This window comes from Geospiza fortis, unplaced genomic scaffold, assembly GCF_000277835.1.
Source record: "Geospiza fortis unplaced genomic scaffold, GeoFor_1.0 scaffold857, whole genome shotgun sequence".
NCBI classification, from domain to species: Eukaryota; Metazoa; Chordata; class Aves; order Passeriformes; family Thraupidae; genus Geospiza; species Geospiza fortis.
The window spans coordinates 187,148-209,712 of NW_005054595.1; the positions used below are offsets into that span (position 1 = coordinate 187,148).

Genomic DNA, 22,565 nt, shown 5'->3' on the forward strand with positions numbered 1-22,565 from the left:
TGAGGTTTACGAAAGTTTCTGGACTACAGTAGAGATGCTTATCCATATAAAGCATCTCTGATACAGTTGTTTGCTGACCTTAGGATAATCTAAGCTTTATGATGCAGATAACATCTTGCATATAACCTCATTCTGTTGCATATGAATCAGAATACTACTTAAGCTTCTTTTTGCTAATTCAGTATCAGCTGATGCAGAGGTATGGTTGCTACACAGTAATGCAACCAGGACACCAACACTTTGTATTGCAGCCAAACAAAAGAAGGGTTTTGCAACGTGGACAGAACAATTTTTCCTGTCCCTGATTCAGCAGGACCTTTGGACAGTTGTTATTGTCCTTTACTGTTTATGAATTGTGAGAATTAAATGGCCAGAGAGATCTCTCAAACTGTGAGTGCAATCAATCCAAAGAATTTTATCATTTCTCCCCTGCATAGAATTCTGTTTTCTACAAATTGGGGAATATTTTCCAGTTTGTGGATGAAGTTGCTTCACAAGAAAACTTCATGTAAAAACACTAATCTTAAAAAAAACCACTCAGCACAGCAAATGACCCACTTTAAACCTAGTAAAAAGGAAGCATCTGTTTCCAGTCAGCAAAATAAATAAAGAGTTTGAACTTCCCAAAGTAAATATACTGTGATGCACTTTAAATCTTTAATATTTCTTTCAGTGATCCCACTGGAGAACGTGGGGACGCTGGATAGCCCAGTAGAAGCAGCAGGCTTAAAAGTCATCAGCACAGGATGTATTAAGCAGGCTTATTTGTTTGTAAATACATAAAAATAAAATATGTAAAAATATCCTGTGAGAAAACAATTTTGAGTATCTATTTTATGACAGTAAACACTGTTCTGCATAAATGATTTTTTCCAGACATGCCTAAGATGGACCTAACTGGACCCTGCTGTACCTGTTGCCTTCTCAGACCAAACAAGGCTGGGTCCTGACCTAAGAAGTTCATGACTTTGAACCCTGTGGCCCTCAGTGCCTTTTAAAGATGTCTAACAGCTCACAATGTCACATTTTCCTGAACATACATCTGTAACTGGCTGAAATAAAGTACATAGTATTAGCTTGCTACTTGACATAAGAGTGGTAGAATCAGGCTCTGAATCGTGAGCACAACTCACAATTTTACTTCTGTTTCAGATGAAAAGTTTATGTTGCACTGGTTGACCTGAGCCCAGGCACAGCCACTGCAGCCACCCTCTGAAAACAAAGAGCACTCAGAGGCACACTTGGTGTGAGCACAGAGGTACCAGGCCCCATAAGAAACCGCTGGAAGGGAGCAGCCTACCTGCAAATGTCAGAGGAGAAGAAGCGCAGTACCTGATCCTTCTTAACAAACGGTGGGAAGGATGCTCCATCTGTGAGTAAAAGAAAACAAGAGCTTGAAAGAAATTCTGCTCAGAAGACACGGTTTAATTTCTAGCTCAATAGTCAAAGTTGTTACTTTCCTGTAAAGCTGTGATGAAAGTAAACAATATGAGTCATTTGTGGGAAAACGTTTATGTAAGTTATTGCACATTGACAGGCACTTCACAGATAACATGTAATTGTTTTGGAAAGTGAGCCAAGATATAGAAGCTTTTTTTTTTGCCCCCAGATTTGAAGCTATGTGATCAAGCCCATTTAAAACAGAGGATATTTTTTTAAAAAACCCAACAAAACTGCTTAATATGAAGCCAAAAACCTGTTGCCATTGCTTTGAGATTTATACACCTAGGTTTATAGACCTAAACCCTCCTGAAGATCCTTGAGTCACCTGCAATTATGACACTCAGTGCTTACAAGAAATACAGCTTTAGACTTCAACACTGTCTATTTAATAATCAGTGCTAAACCTTTTCCACTAAAGATTGCTCAAGCAGGTCTCTAAGCTGAGGTCCTTCTAGAACTAATGGAGAGGAGGAAGCCACTTCTAGAGCAAAATCCACCTCATCCCATGGTAGAAATGCAAAATAAGTCAGAGGAGCAGCACTTTGGTGTTGTTTCTCTCCACTTGCTCTAAAAGAGTGCAGACATTCAGATTTGTATTTCTGCATTGCAAGCACCCAGAGTTATGTAAGAGGGAGCCTCTGGCATTTTCCCAGTTAAGGTGTTGTAACAAACCTTTAACCAGTACATTTGTTAGTGTTTGCAGCAATTTCTGTTTAGTTTCTTAGGCAGCAACCATAACCAAACAATTGCAAACATCTGTGATGTCTTTGAATCAGAGTTGGCAAGAGCACGAAGGCTAAATTGCATACTGCCACTTGCCCACTGCTGACAGAAGCACTTTTTTTTTCAAACACTCAAAATCATGCTAAGCACACACTCGCTTTCTAAATCTTGGCATTCTTGTAAGGTTGGCAAACACGGAGTCCTGTCAAGCCCCATACAAATATACTGTTTTATATTTTTATCTTTATTATCTTTATTTTTATATTTTCCTATACATGTTGAGTTTCATGTGAAAGCTTACAAGATAAGGTAGAATTCTCACAAGATTTTTAAACCTGTTACGTCTCCAAATACAGCAATGTCACACTGAATGACCTTGTGAACTGTGCAGCAATCTTTGCTCACAAGTAAAAGCTCATTTTCACTGTAGTGGAGCACTTAATTGGTTAGTAGCATATGTTTATTCAATCAGTTACAGAAGAAAAATAAACAAAAAAGCTGACCCTGGCTAAAAAAAAATACCAGGCCCCATAAGAAAGAGGTAAAGTCCTAGAATGTAAGATAATATTGTTTCTTATAAAATTAATTACATGGTTTAAAAAGGAACTAATCCTTCGTGGCTCACAGAGTTGTGGAAAATCAGAATCTTGTGCTATATTTTAAATACTTCAAACACTTTGCTGCACAGTCTGGGTTAAAAAGGAAATTATATATGCCAGGTAAAGCAGAATGGAAAATAGAGGGGAAAAAATCCAAACAAAACACCCAACACAAAAGCCTTCATTTACTGAAGGTCTGGAGCTTTCTGCAAAAGCCTCCACCAAGACACCTGCCAGCCTCAGCTCTACAGATTGTGGTGTCCTCACAGCAATGCTTTCTCTAACCAAAAAGAAAAATATCACCTTGAACAAATGTATTTTAAACAACTCGGCTGTTTACCCATGCATTCCAAAAGAAAATTCAAAAATATTTGTCTATAGCCTATTCATCCCAGTCTAAACTACCTTTCTTCTTCATCCGTTTTCATTTTCTAGTGATCTACAAGCCATTCATCTGACAGCCTCCTCCTTTGTTGCCTTAATTTATTTTCATATATAAGGATATCCATTCTGGTGCATTTAATTAAATTTTCAACAGTGTAAATGAATGTGCATTATTAAAATGCCAAGATAATTTTCAACTACTATAGCAAAGAAACAGACTCTTAATTATATTGTGATATGAAAATAATTAGTAGAAACAAGAGAACTGGATATTTTTGTTTCTTTTCCACATTTACTCTAGATGTAGAGGCTGTGTGTATGCATAGATAAAATGATGTGCAGTAATAAATAATTCAACTATTTGAATAGATACACAAATATGCATATACCATAGTCGTAGTATGTCTGCATATATATAGATATTTAATACACAGAACACAAAACTGGCAAAGCCCGGGGTAGTTAATTTAAATATTGTATTTCATTATTCCCTTGAAATATCAAGAAAAGTGTTGAAATTTTAAAAAGCTTTAATAGGCTCACCTGTGCCATTAACCATATCACAGTGGCCTTTCCAGTATGAAAGAGTCCTGTAAGATAAAATAAAAGTCATGTTGCATGTAGTAGATTTTACCATGTAAGTACTTTGATTACCTGTATTACCAAATATAACTGTTCCTGAATACCCTGACCCATTAGCAAAGGAAAAGGATAGAGGTGTTCATTAATTCAGATAAATTCCAGGATCCATTAGAAGAGGTTAAAGGGAATCTATCTACTTAAGAACACAAAACAGAAGTAAATACTTGTATCAAAGAATCAATAATTGTAGTAAGTCCAGGCTCCAAATGATAGATGAAAGAAAGTGATGGTTTTGCTAAGCCCAAGGTTGATCCTGTTTCCTTTGAATCATTGTAGTTTTTTCTATTTATCTATAGCTCTTAGTGAATCAAGTATTTAAAGCCATATCTTGAAAATGTATTCTTTTTTACTCTACAATGTAATGATACCTTTGATTTTTATAGCTTTCAATTATTGCTGTTTTTGTGATATCTTCTGTCCCAGTATACACACTGTAAGGTCCATCAGTTGTCTCATTATACTGTAACAGATGCAACAAGAAGGAATAACAGTTAGAAATATTGAACAAATCTACAGCATTTTCTTCCTCAGAGCAGCTTTCTAAAGTTTTATTCACAGAATGATAACTGAAGGCATTGCCTCCTCACTGGTTTCACTTACCGGGTAGAAGACTCCCACAAAAGACTTCACACCAGGGAAGGGGATGCTGTCTAGGAAGGGGTCTGTGTATCCCCACAGTATTTCTTTGACTGTTCTGTTCTGCAGGATGGCTGCATTGGATTTTTTAACCCAAGAGTTTATGAATGATTGCATTAGACCGCTTGGGTACACAGAAGGTACAGCCTACAAGGGCAAAAAAATCAGTGTTTAGTATAAAATTCTGCATGTGCTTCGAAGTAAAATCACAGAGACTGACTCCAAGATATGTCTGCCAAAGTCAGTTCCCAGATTTACAACTCCCTTGAAGTTAAGTTTCTACATAAAACTGACACTTAACAAAACAATTACTGGCCATAAGCTACACAAAAGCAGAGAATTTTTCTTGACTGATTACTTGAGTTCACTAGATCAGCTTTAATCACAGGATGACAGAACAGCCGAAGTTGGCAGGGAGCCCTGGGGACCCTTTGGTCCAACCCCTGCTCCAGCAGGACCATTGAGAGCCAGTTGCCCAGGACCATGGCCAGATGGGCTTCTGAATAGCTGCAAGCAATGATTTCCCAAAAGCTGTGATCAGATCTGTGATCAGATGATCCTCTGAAGTGCCTTCCAACATGGGCTCTTCTGTGATTCTGTGCCTGCTAGTATGGTTCTATTTTGTATTTGCACCAACAATCTTCATATTCTGCCCCTTGCAGACACCTCCTCACAGTAATCCCGAGCACTCATGCAAACACCAGAAAGTTGGTGCAACACAACCAGGGCTGAATATAAGTATGAAAACTGTAAATATTAGTCGAAGGCAAACATTCTCAGCCTGTGATAAGACAAAAACACTGGGACTAAAAAGGCTCTAGCACCATTCTAGGTGAAGATCCCTATGTTCTTTGAATAACTAATGCTCAGTAGGACAGGAGAGCTCCAGGACTGCACCATGGGGCCCAGGATTGGTGGTGGCAAGGTCATGCAGACACTGGGTGTGGGAATCAGTGCAGCCTCCCCTGCCAAGCAGACCTGAGGGTATTATGGAAAGAGCATGGCAAATCCACCCTGTACTGTTCATGCTGTACATGAACATGTTCATGCTCTCACACAAACCCATCCACAAACTCTTGATTTATTCCCATGTTAAAATTGACTAGGAGGACTTTTTTTTGAGCTTTGAACACACTGTGGTGAGAGGCGTCCCTGCCCATGACAGGAGGGCTGGAACTAGATGGTCTTTGAGGTCCCTTCCAACCCAAACCATTCTATGATTCTATGAACTTCTCCTCTATTCCCTCAACATTTGTATCTGGACACTACAGGGTTTTTTTTCTTTACTTACTACAACAGCGAGGTTGAGGATGGTCAAGGTGTCATTTTCTGTCCCAACAGACATATCAGGTTCAAAATTAGCAATATTAGGCAACATGTAGGTTATTGTGCCATTCTCACCTTCCGTGACATTTTCTTTGGGTAAATATCTCACCCTGGAAATAAAAAACACAAACAGAGAGTATTTTTTATCTTTGACTTTTGAGAAAACACATAAGTATGTCTGACTGAAGGTTTTTGAAAAGTTGATGAACATTTTAGTAAAATGAATGTTGAACATTTGATAAACACTAAGAGGTTTATAAACTTTTCATGTGATTACATGTAAAATTCAATTTTCTGCAAATATTCCTTATTGGCAAATGGAATAGTCTTTCTTGATACTAAAATAAAAAGCAAGTATTTCCTTTATATTTTTATGTCATTAATGGACCTTATAATTTTTTGTAATTTTTAAATGAATTATGATTTGTCACATTTCATAAGCTGGTTGCATGTAATTAGAAGGTGGTGCATGTAACTAAAAGGGAGTGACACAGACATAAAAACTCAGATATTTAATCTGATAGACGTGTCTTGCAATGAAACAGGTTAAACCCATAATGCTACTTTGATGATATTTAATATGATGTAGAGGTTTATAAGCAATCTTTCAGTCCCACTGAGGTTCTGCCAGTCATGCCCTGGCCGCAGATCTCTAAGGTACAATTTCTGCTGCTGTTCTAGCTTTAGCTTCACTCTTCCAGTCCCACCCTCTTGCTGACCCCTCTGTGGGGACAGCAGCCAGCAGGGATCGAATAACAGCCTGTGCAGTAGGTCCAGAGAGCTTCTCACAGCTCCATCCCAGAAGGGATCTTCAAGATATTTCAGGATCTGATCTTCCAGCACGAGTGTAGGGGGGTGCAAAAAGTACAGAGAACATTTCCCCATGGTGCAGATGTAGCCAGTGCAGGTGGGTCTTACCTGAAGAGCACCTGGATCTTGGCTTCTCAGAGTTGGTTTGCGTACATGTAATTTTAATTACTGGCCTAATGTGTAGAGCACCCACCTAAACGGCTGGGAGAATTTTTTTTTCCTAATTAATGTGTTTTATAATTGTTCTACACTGTAATAAATTATTAACTATTTAAAGGGAGATTGAGAGAGAGACTGAATGTCACAGTTACTCAGGTAGATCAAATATCCTAGGAAGGCATGAGTGCAGCAGTGAGAGGAGCCTTCATTTCATAGTCATCATTTCTTACTTAGTCTGATTTAGGCTTCTGACTGAGATCTGTCCCTGAGAAAAAAAGGCATCATCATCAGCACCAGAGTACAATGTTTCTGTTTGGTGGGAATTCACCTTCTGCAATATTTCTTAACCATCCTTTTCCTCATTCCTATGTAACCCTTTCCTCTGTCTTCCCAGGTACTCTATGAAACAAAATTTATCTCTTTCCATTGAGAAATAAGTGTTTAGGCATAAAGGCACTTTGTCTGAAGATGCTGAAATGAAAAACTACTTTGTGAATATAATATACATCCCTAAAGTTATCAAAAAAGAAATATCTTATCATAGGAAAACAATTTCCTAACACGGGTGCCCGTGATAGCAAATATAAGCTTAATATAACCTTAAGATAATAATATAATTAGTTAATTCTATAATCATTAATATATTATTAATATATTTAATTATATATTACAATTGATTGTATAATTATTAATTATAATATATAATTAATATAATAATATAATTTATATAATATAAGCTTAATATAAGCTTATGAGCTTAATAACTCAGGAAGTATCAGCTAACATTAAACAACATTAAACAAATAATAAAACTTTCCTGCATCTATACTCTAGCTAGTCCACTCAGAAAAATGAATGCTTTTCCAAGCAAAATTTGAAAAAAAGAAAATTTATTGACTAAAAAAGTCATAACGGTGAAAAAACAAAACCAAACCACATTATTAAAATAAGTTATTAGTGATGCATGTATGATAAGAAAATCTTTTGGTTTTGGGGCATCTGGCACCTTTTCTCATGTTATAAAGCTGGTGAAAATGGAGCAGGAAGGAACACAACCATCTCTGTGATATTGTGGCTAATGAATTATTGTTTTTCTCAAGAGCAAGCAGCTCCACATCCTGTTATCTATCTCCATTTTTGTTTTCATTATGTTAGACACAATCCAGAAAAAGTTTGGGACTGCTGTGTGTAGCTGCAATTTGGGCATTTTTGTCATGTCTAACTGAAGTATGATGCTGGAATTTCAAAAATAAATTTTATCTCAGCAGATATGATATCACATATTGAAGGGTCTTTTCTTACCTGTATGTGTAAGGTCCTCTTTGTTCAAGTTTTGGTTGACCCCCCTCCTCTATAACCTCTGAAGGATTTAACACATGGAAAATCCAAAATTCCCTGTAAACTGAGCTTCCTGGCACAAGCCAATTTTGAAAAGCAGTGGTACCATTGACAATGACAGCTTCCTGAAAGTACAAAAACCAAAGTTAAAATTATCCACAAAAGAAACAAGTGAGAAGTTGCATTTACTTTTTAGGTGATAGTTGAAGATTTCAAAGCAAACAGAATAAAAACACTATTTTAGCATCAGTAGGAGATGTAGAGCCCAGTTGGCCAACATCTGGAGGCAGCTTGACAGTCCTGCTCAGTGAGAGCAAAAGTGAGTCCCCCTAAAACAAATGAGCACAAAATCTGATACAATTGCTGATGCAGCCAGTGGCAAAGCTTCCCCATTGCTGTGGAGGGACATTCCCTCAGTTCTCAAACACTTGCCAAAACCACCGACCATTTATAAAGGGAAAATCTTTGGTGACTGCACGATACCCAGCAGGTTACAGAATCCATAAACTGCTTCTCATATATTGAAAATAGCCCAAGGGGGGAAATGAGAGTTTTGTCAGAGCACTTTTCAGGCTCTAGATAATTTTGTACCCAGAGAAATCACATAGTGCTCTCAAAGGTCTGTTTCTTTGACAGAAAATTTCTGTCACCAAAACTGAGACTTTCTAAGAAATCTCTCTAATTCTGATAACATTTTATTAGGAAATTTTCCCAGATCTAAAGAAGAAAGGACAAAACAGTACATCTGGAGCCCCTCTAGAGGAATCAACAGCTCTAAGTCAGTGCCAATACGCCATATGGCAAATGGCAATTCAGGTGTCAGGACTGTACAGTGAGAGGGAGAGTTTTAAAGTATATAATCAGGGGAATGCCTGCTTTGCCTGGTCTGTATCAAGCTTCTTCTATGGGATTTTCCCAAACCTTGGGATAATGTAATTTTTTCCCCTTGGTGGTAAAGATTCATAACAGTGTTTTTCAATAAGAAGAAAAATCTAAACTGCATGTCTCCAACATAAAAGATGTTTTTCATTATTAGAGTGATTGAAGATGAATTAGCTAATTTGCACAACTCATGAAGTCCAGATATTAAAAGGCTCTAATTTCTCTAGAGAGCAAGGAAAGATTTTTTAAATCAAAAGTTGCTAAATTTTTTTTCTAGTTTAAGTTTGTGCCTCTAAAGTTCACTTGGCAATCACCAGGTAAACAAAATAGATCCTGCCAGTTACCACCTCCTGCAGCTAGAAACAAATATCTCATCTTGGAGAACTTGTAACACAGGGTTCTGTGTGTGAAAAGCCTTTGTATGGTGGAGTTGCAAACACCTTGCTGGTGGTGTAAAGCACTGGGCTTGCTGCCTGAATGCCTGCTATAATTTATGTGCATTTGTGTGAGAGGGGAAGGAAACCTTGCTGCAGCAAGTGTGATATCATCTTGAGGCCTCGCACTCAAACCTCACAAGGTCAAAGACTGTCCCAGATGTGGCCCAGCGTGGGAGACATCACCTCCTGGGTGAAGAGGGAAAAGCTTACATGGCACAGAAATCCCTTCCCAGTTTTCACAGAGAATTGCTCCAAGAATCTGGGAGAAACAGGATGATATAAAAAGTGCAACTCAGTCTGCCCAGGGTCTGCCTATGATCTGTACTCAGCAGGGTCCTGAGATGGGGACAGATGCCAGGATTTGACTTTCACTGTGTAACTGGAGTGGGCAAATTGTTAAATTTCTAGCACAAACATGGTCAAGAAGACAAACTAATCGCTCTAGAAGACAATACTCAGGAAGAATGAATAGAGAAGTTTCAACCTTGTGACAATAGATCTATTTAACAGGTCTTTAATTGATGTTATGTACATTTCAAAATTCTTCCCCTCCATCCATTCCCCTCCTCTTTTTAGCCCTCTGCCAGGGGTTGGAGTAGTGCAGATGATCTGCCAGCTCTGCCAGTGCACTCTGCCAGGTCACAAAGTGTGGATGTACACCCCAACATCCACTGTGACACTGATGTCACCAAGGACACCCTTGGGGAACGCTTCAAGGGTACAACTGATCTAACCTGGCAGTCAAAGGGGCAGCTGGCTCTGGCAGGTCCCAGCTCCTGATCCATCTATTGCACCAGCTCTTATGCCTCAGGGAGCTGTTTCTGCCTGCCAGACAGGAGGAACATAATTCCCTTATTTTTTGCTTTCTGTGTTACCTTTCCACCCGTTAGCCATTTGGCTCAGGAGTCTGTGCAGAGGGAATCAGCATTAGAACATGGGAAGCAGCAGGACAAAAGAAGGAGGGGGAAGGAAGATAACAACACCATTATTTTCCGTGGCATTTAGCCATTATTGTTCATTATATTTCTCCCACGAAGGAGGTGTGTGTGACTCTCTGTCACATACTTTGAGAGTGCAAATGGTGGGTTAAAGTGGAATAAAATCTGGAGCTCTTTTTCATGTCTTCAAACTAATACCCTCACACCAGCAAGCCCTTTATTTTTGCTGTTTGATCACTGTTGATCCATCCTAAATATTACCCCCCCTCTCTGGCTGAGCATTTACATATTTCCCTAATAACACTGCTGTGCTTTGGGATGTTATGAGAGGAGGAGCAATTTTGGAAGCTAATATGCAATTGATAGTAGAAAACACTTCTCAGCTCCCTAGTCCATCTGCACCAGCTCTAATATCTCAATATTTAATGCAATAGTTAATGCAATAGTTGACTACTGTCGGCAAAAGCAGCTGCACAAATGTCATTGCTACACAGCCAAGCTCATACCACGACCCAGCTGTGCAAGACTGAGTGAAACCAGTGGGAACTTTGACCCTTTTTCTTTCTGACAATTTCCCCCCACTAGAGGTGGGTCAAATAGCAATCCATAAATTCAAGAAATGCTGAGCAGTCAGCAATAGAAACTTGCTGTACTTCGTTGATTCAAGTAAATGAAGCCATCATGATTTCTGATGAAGAAACACAAAATTTAAGACAAAGTTTCTGTCTTGACAAAGAATCTGGCCAGATGGACAAAATATGCCATTTTCAGGGAACAGAGAAGTGTCACAAGTACTTTGGACTGTAACAAAATTGTGTATGTTGCCCTGCCAACATAAACTGGAGGAAACAAACAATACATTCTGTAAAACTGAAAAAGTAAAGCTCAAGAAAAGCTAATAATCTTTTCTCATTTTACAGCTGGAAGAATGACTCATTACTTGTTAAATTATAATTATTAGCTTATTGCTTGCTTTTCTTCTCAGGCTTTTTTGGATCATAACTTTTATTTCTTTTCAGTCCTTAGTAACAGAATTCTGGGACTCAATAAAGCTTAAAATTGATAATATGGGAATATGTGTGTTACATAATTTGTGTTCTGCTGAGAGCCAGCAGTTGCTTTAGCTTCATTAGTTTGTGTAAAGAAGGCAGATGAATGTCACAAAGACAGTTTTAAATTAGATATAATCTGGCCAATCACAGATCACAGATATGTAGAGACAAATGAATAAACATAATAATAGCTACAATTGAAGGACTTATTCCTAAAAATAACTGAGACTAAACCAGTACAGCACTGAGGCATTGTGACAAATCATTCAGCATTCTGTATTATCAATGCCTCAGGAGTTCAATATATTAGGTGTTATTACATGGCTTCTGTTCAGCTCCTGAGCATATGCACTCAGGTAGAAAGCAGAAGATCTTAGAGAAGTGGTGATAAAGGCTTTCTAGCAAGTGAATCCACTACCAATAGCTTTGAGTGGTTAAGCCTAGCTGGGAAAAAAACCCCATAAGGGAAGTGATGGGACGTTTGCCTAAAAAGATAATATTGTTTTAAGGAGGGAAAGGCAAAAAGTAGAAATTGAGCCATGTCAAAATATTTTTTCCAAAAATATCAGATAAAATCTTTCTGATTTGTTCTTTTGAATACTCCTTTCTTTTTTTTGAGACATGATTATATCTAGTATTAATGACAATGGACATGAGAATGTTCAACTGAAATGTGTAGAGTCAGTTAAAAAGGTGTATTTTATAATCTCAAGCAAAGTATTTCTTTGTAGAGAACTCTGAAACTTCCATGTTTCACTCATAAATCTACTAAGATCAATTTTCTAAACCCCTAAGACCTTAATGGAAAGTTTTCTCCCCTCTGGACAGATTCAGTGTTCGTAGAAATTAGGATAGGACTTTTGCCCTTTGGTCCTGAAATCAAAGGCACCTTTCCATGAATAGTATCAGAGCTGAAATAGTTTAGCACTAATCTCCTTTTGTGGATCCCTGCCAAGGTGCTGCTGCTGCTGGTGTCATTTTGAGTGTACTCTTCAAGTGACAGTTTCTTTAAAGAGCCTTAAAACAATTCAGAACATATATATATATTTATATATATATATACACACATACACATACACACACACACACATATTCCAGTCCAAATGTATTATTTTTTTAAACTCTGTCCTCTGCTGGAGGTTAGAGTTGAAAATTTTATCCAAATTTTTGTAGACACAGGTAAAGCATTCTGAGGCTAGAAAACATAGCCATGTGCTCTGATTTGAAGATGTCTGATAATAAATTGGAACAAATGAAGATGTGACATCTGGGTGTTTTATGTTACATGAACTTTGTTTGGTTTGTCCACTCATGGACTGCTCATGGGTGGAGCACAGCACCCACCCACCAGGAGATAACAGCTGATAGAGTGTCCAGTTCCTAAGGACACCTGAGATTTTCTGTACACTTGCAGATGCTTTCATTTTGCTTCAAAAACAGCTTGCAACCATTCAGCACAATATACCCTGCTGTGTTTACTCTGACTAATCTCTCAATGACTGCAATAAAGGAGAAATGAGGCTGCTAAAGTGTAAAGATGTGTGCTTAAGGGAAGCTTAAGAAAAACATGGTTGGATTTCTGCTGCTAGCAGAAAAAGACAAAAAACCCTATTGATTGCATCGTTTTTTGAAATTAAAGTCCCTCCAATTCATTGGGAGATGCTAGAGAAGTTAATCTGGACTTGATTCATCTTGCTTTAGAGTAAATTGACAGCAATGTTCTTTGACTAAACCTTGATAACAAGTTAATTTAGGACAATTTGTCTTGCTATAGTATGGAGTGTCCTAAATCTATTCAACATTTGTTATTCTAATCCAGCAATAATATTTGATACCAGCTTACATTTACTCCAAAAATATAGAATTGGTCCTACTACCATGCAATAGACTAGAATTTTTTCTGAGATAGGATAACCAGAGGAAAAAATAGGAGTCTTTTTTCAAGCTTTGACTGTGAATAATTTAAGACAAGATTTTGTCTTTACTGTTTGTGTCCGAAACATTTTTTTACCTTCCATTAGAAATGTGGTATACTGAGTTTTGTTTTTACCCAGAGGGTGAGGACATCTTTTAGATTTTTCCTCATATGAGTACAAATGGAAATAACATCGATTCAATAAGGCTGGAAAAGACCTCCAAGATCATCCAGTCCAAACTTTGACTGCAGTGCTCACTAAATCACGTCTTGATAGTGCCATATCTACTAATATTTGAACCCTTCCAGGGCTGGTGACTACAACACTTCCCTAGGCAATCTGCTCCACATAAATGCTTACAGGCCATATCTGAAAGAACATCTCACTCTTTGTTCTTTTCCTCTCCTACAGTCACTATTCTTAAGAAATTCCAAACAAATTTGTCATGGAAGCTGATCTGTTTCTACCAAAGATTTTCCATAAAAATTACATTTCCAAAAGTGAAATAGTTCAGAAAAAAAAAAAAGTATTTTGAGCACTCTCTGCTTGGCAGATCTGTTTCCTTTGCAGTCAGCTCTATATTTATCTTAAATATAGCTGCAATGAAGAAGAAGTTTGTTTTTATTAACAGACCTTTCATCAACACGGCAAAATAAGAATTAATTAAATTCAAGTCCCTCTAGAGCATCTGCTGAACTGATCACATATTTCAGCTGTTGTACCTGGGCCCATCTTGTCTGAAATGGAATTGCTTTAAAGTCTTACGGTGTCTCTGAATAGTCAGCACATTAAACAGAAAGTCAATAGTCTGGTATGACTTGTGCTTAGGAAAAAACATATCCATTTACTTAAGTAAATAAAGCCTCTACAAATGTACTCTTTTATGTTTTATGTGATTACTGGTACATTTTATATATATACATCAAACAAGCTGCCTTGAAATAGGTACAAGCATCTGAAACATGATCACAATGAAGAAAATTAAAAAGTGGTCGAGGGGAAAATTACTCCCTCTAATGCCACCACTACAGACTCATGCAGGTATAATTGACTATGTAGACATTTGCAAACCATGCTGAATAACTGGTTCACCACTCTTAGTAAATGGATGAACACATAACACTGCCAATATTGTAATTTGCTTTCAAAATATTGAATGGTATGAGGCAACACTCAGGATTAATATAAGTAAGTATTAAGTATAAGGAGATATAAGTTTTTAAATTTACATGTTTTTTAGAAAACCCGTCATTTCCTCAATATGGCAAACAATCAATTGTTTGTGACTTTTTTGTAAAATGTTGTAAGGTGGTTGAGACATGATCTAGTGACATTTTTTTTATTCTCTATAGACCTTTAAATCTTTAAATTCCTCAAAAATACAATAACAATTTGAAAATCCTTCTACAGGTTGGTTTTCATTGGATTACCTGAAAAAATTAAGATGTTTCATAGGAGTTGGGGTTTTTTTTTGTTTTTGTGGTTTTTTTTGTTTTGTTTTGTTGGGGGTTTTTTTGTTTGTTTTTGTTTTTTTGGGGTTTTTGTTTGTTTTTTTGGGTTTCTGGGGTTTTTTTTTGGGTTTTTTTGTTTTTTGTTTTTTTAATGATGCTATAATATATCCAGGGCCTCAACAGACAGTTCAGCATTTCCTGACAGTTCATGTATCCACCTCCTCAATTGACTATAGCAGCTCTTGGGCTATGGCTACTCTTCCAGAAGTGCTTTGGATAAGTGTCTCCAAGATGTCCACAGTCTTCAGCACCACAGCAGATAAATAGCAGGACTAAGCAATAGCCAAAAATCTTAAGATTTTCAGATTTTTGACCATCAGAGAACCAACTCTGGGGGCAGAGACTCTAAGATTTTATGTCACCATAATGGACATGCCAGGGCTTCTATTCCAGATTACTCCATGATTTAAACCCCCAGTTACGTACACTTTTCCCCAAAGATCTAACAAATTAATTTTTTTCTGTTTTCTTTGCATAAAAATCTAAATTTTAGGGACAGAAAATAATCTAAAAATCAGGAAAAAAATGGTGTCTGCCAGGTCTAAAACATCCTATTTCAATCAATCTTCACTCAAAATGGGGAGATGCATTTTATTAGATCCTCCAGTCACGGGGAGAACATCTACTTGGATCATACAATCACAGAATGTGAGGTGAATACATGAAGTGTAGGATTAGATTCTGCAGCAGAAGACTGTTTAGATTATTTGCAGTATATGAATACAACTGCATAGAGTGAGTACCAAAGTATGAAAATAAAATTAAAAAAAAAAAGAAAAAGAAACATGAGAAAATCATAAACACAATAAAATAAAACCCGCTTACTTCTAAATTGCATTCTGAAAGCACAGTATTTTTTAGCTTCTAATGTGAAGCACAAGAGAGAGCAAACAAGTGAATGTGAAAATATAAATAATATATTTTTTAAAATTTTGCTGTTACTTGTATTTCCAGGGAAATTTGGAGCATCTAATTTATAAAAACTATGTTTTACAAAGAAATTTTAAAAAAGGAAATAAACAGAAGCAGAAGATAAGATTCAAAAATAATGAGCATTCAATAACCACAAATTATATTTCCTGGGGAGGTGAAAAGAAATAAAGTACCTTTTTTACTGCTTTGCTTATAAGATTATCTCCAAGTGGTATTAGAACTCCTCCGAAGATTGCCAGGACACCACCGATGATGGCCCCAGAGAGGAGCCCACAGTTTCTGTTACAGCCCATTCCTCTCTTCTGTTAGGGCACAGGTAAACAGTGGGCAAAAATTCTTGCTGTAAGGCTTGATGGTTTTTCCTCTCTTCCTGGTCCAGACAAACTCACGGATCTTCCTCAGAGAAGCTGCTAATATAAGCAGAAAGTGAACAAAAATATCAAATTCCAAAGCTCAAAGTACAAAGTACATGACATGAAGCAGGTAGGAAGATAACAAGACAAAACCAGCCAGCCAGAGGCCAGCCACTGGCAAAAATAAACCAAAAAAAACCAAACCCAAACAAACTAAACAAACAAACAAAGTTGCAGGTACCTTTGGCTTATTGCCAATTTCTTATTACATATGATTATCTTCATTCTGGGTGCTTAAACAAACTGGTAAGTTTTGTTTATCAGTCTTTTTTTTTTTTTTTGGCTCTGTTGCATTAGGGCAAGCTGACATTGTTATTATTTATATGACATTCTTCCTGATGTAGACATCTCTACATCTCCCTCTGCCAAAGGAGGAGGCTATAGATAGCTCTGCTTTTATCGCAGCCTGCCATGCCCGTGGCTCCCACACCAGGCAGAAGCAGGAGTTACACTGCTGTGGAATGAGCTCTTTCTGCCTTGTGCCAGTAGGAATGTCCTCAGTCAGAGTTTTTGGAGCAAGACTAGAGCATGATCCTTGAAAGAGGTAATACCTGTAATTTAAAGAGTATTCATTCTCAGAAGAAAAATATCTGTGATTAGTCATTGGAAAATAAGATTTGCTAGGCATACATGTTAATATGTCTCACAAACTGGCCCCCAGTGAAAGGGGTGGTAAAGAAAATCAGAATGACACTAATGCTGAAGTGGTAAAATATAAGCTCCCAGTGATATTTTTTCAGATTTTTTTATTGTTTATGAATAATTGAGACAAAGATCTGCCTAATTTACAATTTATTCTTTATGATTATGAATCAATCAAATACACAGAATTTGCAAGTTGGTTATTTTCTTTAGATCTCCAGTTAACAGAAAATCTGCCCTTTTCTGTTTTAGATGTCGCTGTCCATGTCCTTTTTATTCTTACTAATTTCTCTTTGCTGACATGTTGTGAACATCTCTAAATCAATTTTAAAGCAGGCAACAGTTAATTACAGTTTCAGTTTCAAGAGTTAATTACACATTCAGGGTCAAACATAGAGAGAAGGAAAACAGAAAGATGAAGTGGAAGAACAACTCAACCATTTTGCTCATGAGGACTAAAGTACTAGAAGGACTTCATGAATTTCTAAATAGTAAAGCAGCTATAGGAACAGTGTCTGCTCTGTTTCCTTTGTCAGTTACGTGATCCTTTTATCACATAAAGGATGTACAACAAGCCCTAACGGATTAGGTACCATGGTCAGCGGGCCACTGACCATGATGTATCCTCCCTTGTCATCTCAAACTCACAGTTATGTCACATCTCTACCTGGCACCAGAGCCCTCCCTTTAACTGCACAGAAAACCCACCTTCTGCCTGCTCTTGGCCAGGTTATGGCTCCCTTGCCTTTAACAATGTCTATTTCTGTACGCTTGAGGTCATTTGGCATGCTAAGAATTTCTCCTTGGATATTTTCAAGCAGAACGACCAAAAGACTCTTTGCAGTCTTGGGAAAATATCCCCACTCTCCTTACTGTAAAAGTCAGCCTGTCTGTCCACCTGCCACCGGGTCATTCCATGTGGTTCCCACTCCAAAGCATTAAAGGCTTTTGGATGTAGTGGATGTGTTTAACCACAAATTTCAAAGCATATTTAAGTTAGAAATTTATAAGACTTGAGGAACTTTGAAGTGAAAACCACTAGGACCAAATCTCTTATGGTTGTAGCTAGGCTGAGATCAGGATCTTCAGTTTGGCAAAGACAGAACAGTAAAAGGCAACTAACTGGGTAGGTAGTATGGGCATTTGAAAATCTGATTGCTGTTATATACTGTAGCAAATCTGAGGAAAAGCAGACATCCTCAGTTAAATCAAATTCCCAAAAGTTCCTAACTCCATTTGATTTTTTCCCCAGTACAAGAAGATTTTTTTTCCAGCCTGGAAACACACATTTTAAAATTTAAAATCAAAATTAGTTCTTTCAGATATATTTAAGGGGGCCTTTTAGATATCATCAGACATTTTTTCTTGACTTACATACTGAAGATTTTCAAATGCCACAGTAATACACATTTCACCAAAATACATTTCTACCTAAGTTTCTACAGGCTTTTTCAGTGATTTTCTTTTTTTTTTTTGGGAGACTAGGCAAGTCTCATGAACACTAACAATAACCAGCTAGAAAGCAAGTGACTGCTAACAACTTGTGTCTATTCCAAGCTTCTGAAAATTAAAAAATATTCACCCTTCTCCCACCAAAAACAATGTAATAGCAGTCTAGACATCCCAATTTATGCAATTCAAATTATAAATTACACAATTGTGAGTGAAGAGCACTCACACCACAACACTCAATTCATATACAAGTCAACATACTATTCTCATCTATCAGAACTGAATTGCAAATGTGAAGATTAAGGTAGAAATTTCCAATAGGAATGCACTTTCTGGGAATTTATATTCAAGTGAAAATTACATACCTTAAGCAGAATAGAAAGTACCATAAAAAATTAGCTATGGTCTGTGAGGCTGTTGTATCATTTAGACTCACATTTGACTGCAGGATTAATAAGATTATTCACTTCATTCTAGAGTGTTGGGTATGTACTTTTTAATATTGTTTCAAAGATCCTTAACAGAATATTAATTAATAACAATGAAAATGGTCCATTCAAATCTCTGAAAGACAGTTTATAAACAACTTTATTGAAGGAAAGATGAAAAATGTTATTAAATTCTTTCTTCACTATTTAACTTAGACTTCTGTACCTATAAACTTAAAGCAAGCCCTTATAAAATACAAATAATCTCATTATATATTTGATGTTCTTTGAAATTATAGTTTCAAGCTTTTTAACTGCAATAGTGAATGCTAGAAATTTTCTTTAAAATATGCATTTTTTAAAATAAATTCATATGACTCCAGAATAGTATTTTCAAGAATATTAAATATCAAAACACAGAATGTAATTGGGAAAGCCAACCATACTGAACATAAAACATCGCTGTTATCATAGTAACAAAGCATTCCACTAACCCATGTAAAATGTCACTTTTTCTTGCTAGCAGCTTTGTAAAATCCTTCCATTTCATTTTGCACTAAAAAGTAACATTTTCAAGATCTTCCACCCAACTGACCTTAAAAGTGTTCCTGAGGAAAACCCTCTGATTTTAAACGTTGTCTCATTTGACTCACCTTGAATAAGGGCGGCTGATTTTTCAGCTGAACACACAAGTACTCAGCACATGACTTGCATCAAGTTACCAACAGACAGACAAGCAGCTAAACCTCCCCACCAAGCACAGGCTGTGAACTGGGGGGGGGGAGTGTTTATATATTCCAAGAGACGTCAGTTCCCTCTTTATCTTTTTTTTTTTTTCCAGAAGAAAAAGTTAAGTTGCGCTGCTGCTGGGGGAAGGGGTTATTTTTGCAGCCTGACTAAAAGCCACTACCTACATCTCGTGGTAGGATACTTAGTGACTGCAATCTTTATCCAAGTTTGATCCAAGTGAGTCAAAGGTCAAGGAGACAAAAGGGTAACTTACTTACTTGGTTTTTGGTCACTTCTTCTTTCATATCTGCATATTTGTATTTTACTCATCATGATAGTGTATTTTCAAGGAAGAAAATCAGGAAATTTCAGAATATTTTGAATGGGATTTTTTATCAAATACAATGTTTCCTTGCCAAGTGTTAAGGCTTTTCCTATTTTACTGGAAGCTCAATGGACATAATCCCAACGACTTCTTTTTCTGAAGCTACCTAAAAATACATTTATTTTTACACTGACCTCTCTATCAACCAACGTATTACTCCATCATAATGTCCACTACTAAATAATAACAGTTTGACAAGCTTTTGCAGAAATATTTTATAAATACCTCTTTATCTCAGGTGAATTCAATGAATGGATTGTTTTAAAAGATTCTTCTGGCAGCAGCAAGAGAAAGTGACTTTTATTTGGCTTAATTGTGAGAGAGAAAAAATATTCCTAAAAATAGATTCTTAGGTCCAGACTGAATAGTTAGTACAGCACTGAATAGTTTGCAAGTCACAGGTTTAGTATTTTCTCTCTGTTGTGACTGACTGCTGTTCTGTTATTTTATGTTGCTCTACTTGGAATCTTAGCTTTTATGGGAAAATCTGCCTTTTTGTAATCTAATTTCTGCTAAGTAAATCTCAGGTGGATGAAAATTAATAAATTTGAGGTTTTTACCTCCTATTAGTGAAGGCAAGACTGAAAGTGATCCTGGTCATTTGAAAACAACTTTTTGTGCAATTTTCAGCACAAGGCTCACTGCCAGGGTAATCTTGTGACCCTGAATAACTCCAGCTTCTCATCCTTGAAAAGTGCAGAAATTTTGTTTTCCTCTCTTTTCTAATTAGAGAGGGATGTTTAACTGCTGAAAGTTAAGCAGTCCTCCACACTGTGCTTCCCATGAACTACTTTCATTGTTATTAATTGTTTCCATTGTACGTCCTCCTCGGATGGTCTCCTGAGCATGTTCTTGTTTGGGATCCTCCTTCACTGCTGCCTGTGGAGAGGTTCCCTACCATGCTCATTTTCTCTTTTTGCAGTGTGTGGGAATCAGTGTGCACCCTTAATGAGGAAAACATCTGGGTTTTTTTGTTGGAATCTGCTACTTTCAACATAATGATGTTCAGTTTTCAATATACGCATGCTGAGCTGTACCACCTAATGTTATGATTTACGATATCCTACGATCATCCTGCATAAGCAAAATCTCTCCCAGCAGCAGTGCTTGGCAGTGAAATGAGGACTGCCTGGCTCAACTGCAGAAACAAGTTAAAAGGACAGGAATCTGAGAGAAGCTGTAAACTTCTGGATGTCAGTAATTTCTGTTTCTTAAAAACAAACTAAAACAAACCATAAGTACTTAATGGTCCTGTGTCCTCTGACTTCATATCAGAGTTCAGAGGTTGCAGAAGAGAGTAGAGACATACAGCAACAGAAGGGGGACACAAAAACAAATAGTTGTGTACTTCATCAGAATCCCCAGTGGTGCAGCAACAGACAAACTGTCCCACAAGGAAAAGTTGTCAAAAGGGAGAAGCAGAGTGAATGACACTCACATGCCTCATGAAGACAGAGAAAACTGCAGGAAGCAGAAAATGGGAAGTGCTGTTGTTATTTCCAAATGAAGTCCACATACATTTTCTGGAGTAAACGTACTACTGACAAGAAAATGCTGAAGAGATGAGTGCTATTCATGGCTTTTATACGTATCTCATAGTGGACCCGTTGGAAAACGCGTTCTTTGGGGGGCTTTCCTATCCGCCTTCAGATTCCTAAAGAGGTTATGTCTCCCTTTTCTTTCTTTTTTTTTAATATTTTTAATATTAAGATCCATTCTATCAGACATACCTTTATGGTACATACAATTTGAATTTTCAGGATGATTACATAAACATTCCCACATTCCTGTAGGCATTCTTTGTTGTACAGTATAGCACAGCATGAGTTTATATTCCTGTGTTTCCCAGTTATAACACTCAAAATTTTTCTTCAACTGCCTATCATGAAGCTTATAAAAACTAGTATTAAAATTAATTCTTTTTCAGATGTGGAAATGTTAACATATCTTAGAAGATGTTGGGAAGCAAATTAGAAATCCCCAGGAAAGTTCTGTCTCTACTTTTCCACCCCCTGAACTTTTTAAGGACATAAACTGTTAAAAAACACTCAACAAAATCTACTTTATAGTTGTTAGGTAAAATGCCAACCCCTGGGGCAAAAGATTAGACTAATATTCTCAGTATCTAAAACATGATTATCTGTAAGTTTTTGGGTACTCTCCCTGCTTTTGAGACAAATTATATTAACCCACTTTCCATGGTAAATTAACACACAAATTTATTGTGTATCCAGGTTATTCTATTAGCATCATTTTACGTGGCTTCTATTGTCTCTACTAAAAATCCTATTGTCACCACTCAGTGGCTCTCTGGTTTCTTCACAGGAAGTGGAAATGTCCCACAGGAAGGGTTGTACCTTGCTCAGCAGTGAAAGATTAAATCATTAAACCTTCCCCCCTCAAAAGAAAACAAAGCATATACACACATACACACACACAAAAAAAAAAAAGAACCCATGGCTTTTGTCCCCAAATAAGCTCTTTCTGATTCAACACACTCTTGTTCACCCTTAGTTCTACTGAGAAGGAGAGTGATGGAAATGAATCATCTGGGGAAGAAAAAGGAAAATATGCAATACGCCACAGCTGGGTGAGACTTCTCTCTGTGTACTGGAGACACTATGAGGTATTACTTTATAGGGAGAGATATTGTGTAGTCATGAAAGGTTATTTGATTTCCTAAGGAAATTAAAGCCTTCTGGGTATCACATAGCACACAAGAAGCAGCACATGAGCTATCCACTCAGACCAGCTTCAACAATTCACTGCACTTCCACTTCACAAGAG

At 37.1% G+C, this 22,565-nt stretch overlaps 1 protein-coding gene across 2 annotated transcripts in view; it reads right to left on the reverse strand.

Annotated features, from left to right (window-relative positions):
• Window positions 1-19,447, reverse strand: part of CD36 (CD36 molecule) — a 26,540-nt gene extending 7,093 nt beyond the window's left edge. Inside the window, exons 1-8 of one of the 2 annotated variants that reach the window (XM_005430041.2) lie at window positions 19,318-19,447; window positions 15,903-16,136; window positions 8,025-8,185; window positions 5,719-5,863; window positions 4,392-4,574; window positions 4,160-4,251; window positions 3,693-3,739; window positions 1,301-1,370 (exon numbers count right to left, since the gene is read on the reverse strand). In XM_005430041.2, coding sequence (XP_005430098.1) covers window positions 1,301-1,370; window positions 3,693-3,739; window positions 4,160-4,251; window positions 4,392-4,574; window positions 5,719-5,863; window positions 8,025-8,185; window positions 15,903-16,022 — 818 coding nt within the window. In that variant the 5' untranslated portion in view covers window positions 16,023-16,136; window positions 19,318-19,447. Of the gene's footprint in view, window positions 1-1,300; window positions 1,371-3,692; window positions 3,740-4,159; window positions 4,252-4,391; window positions 4,575-5,718; window positions 5,864-8,024; window positions 8,186-15,902; window positions 16,140-19,317 lie in introns of both variants that reach the window. The other variant, XM_031064475.1, reaches the window with a different exon arrangement.
• Between the last annotated feature and the right edge of the window lie 3,118 nt (window positions 19,448-22,565).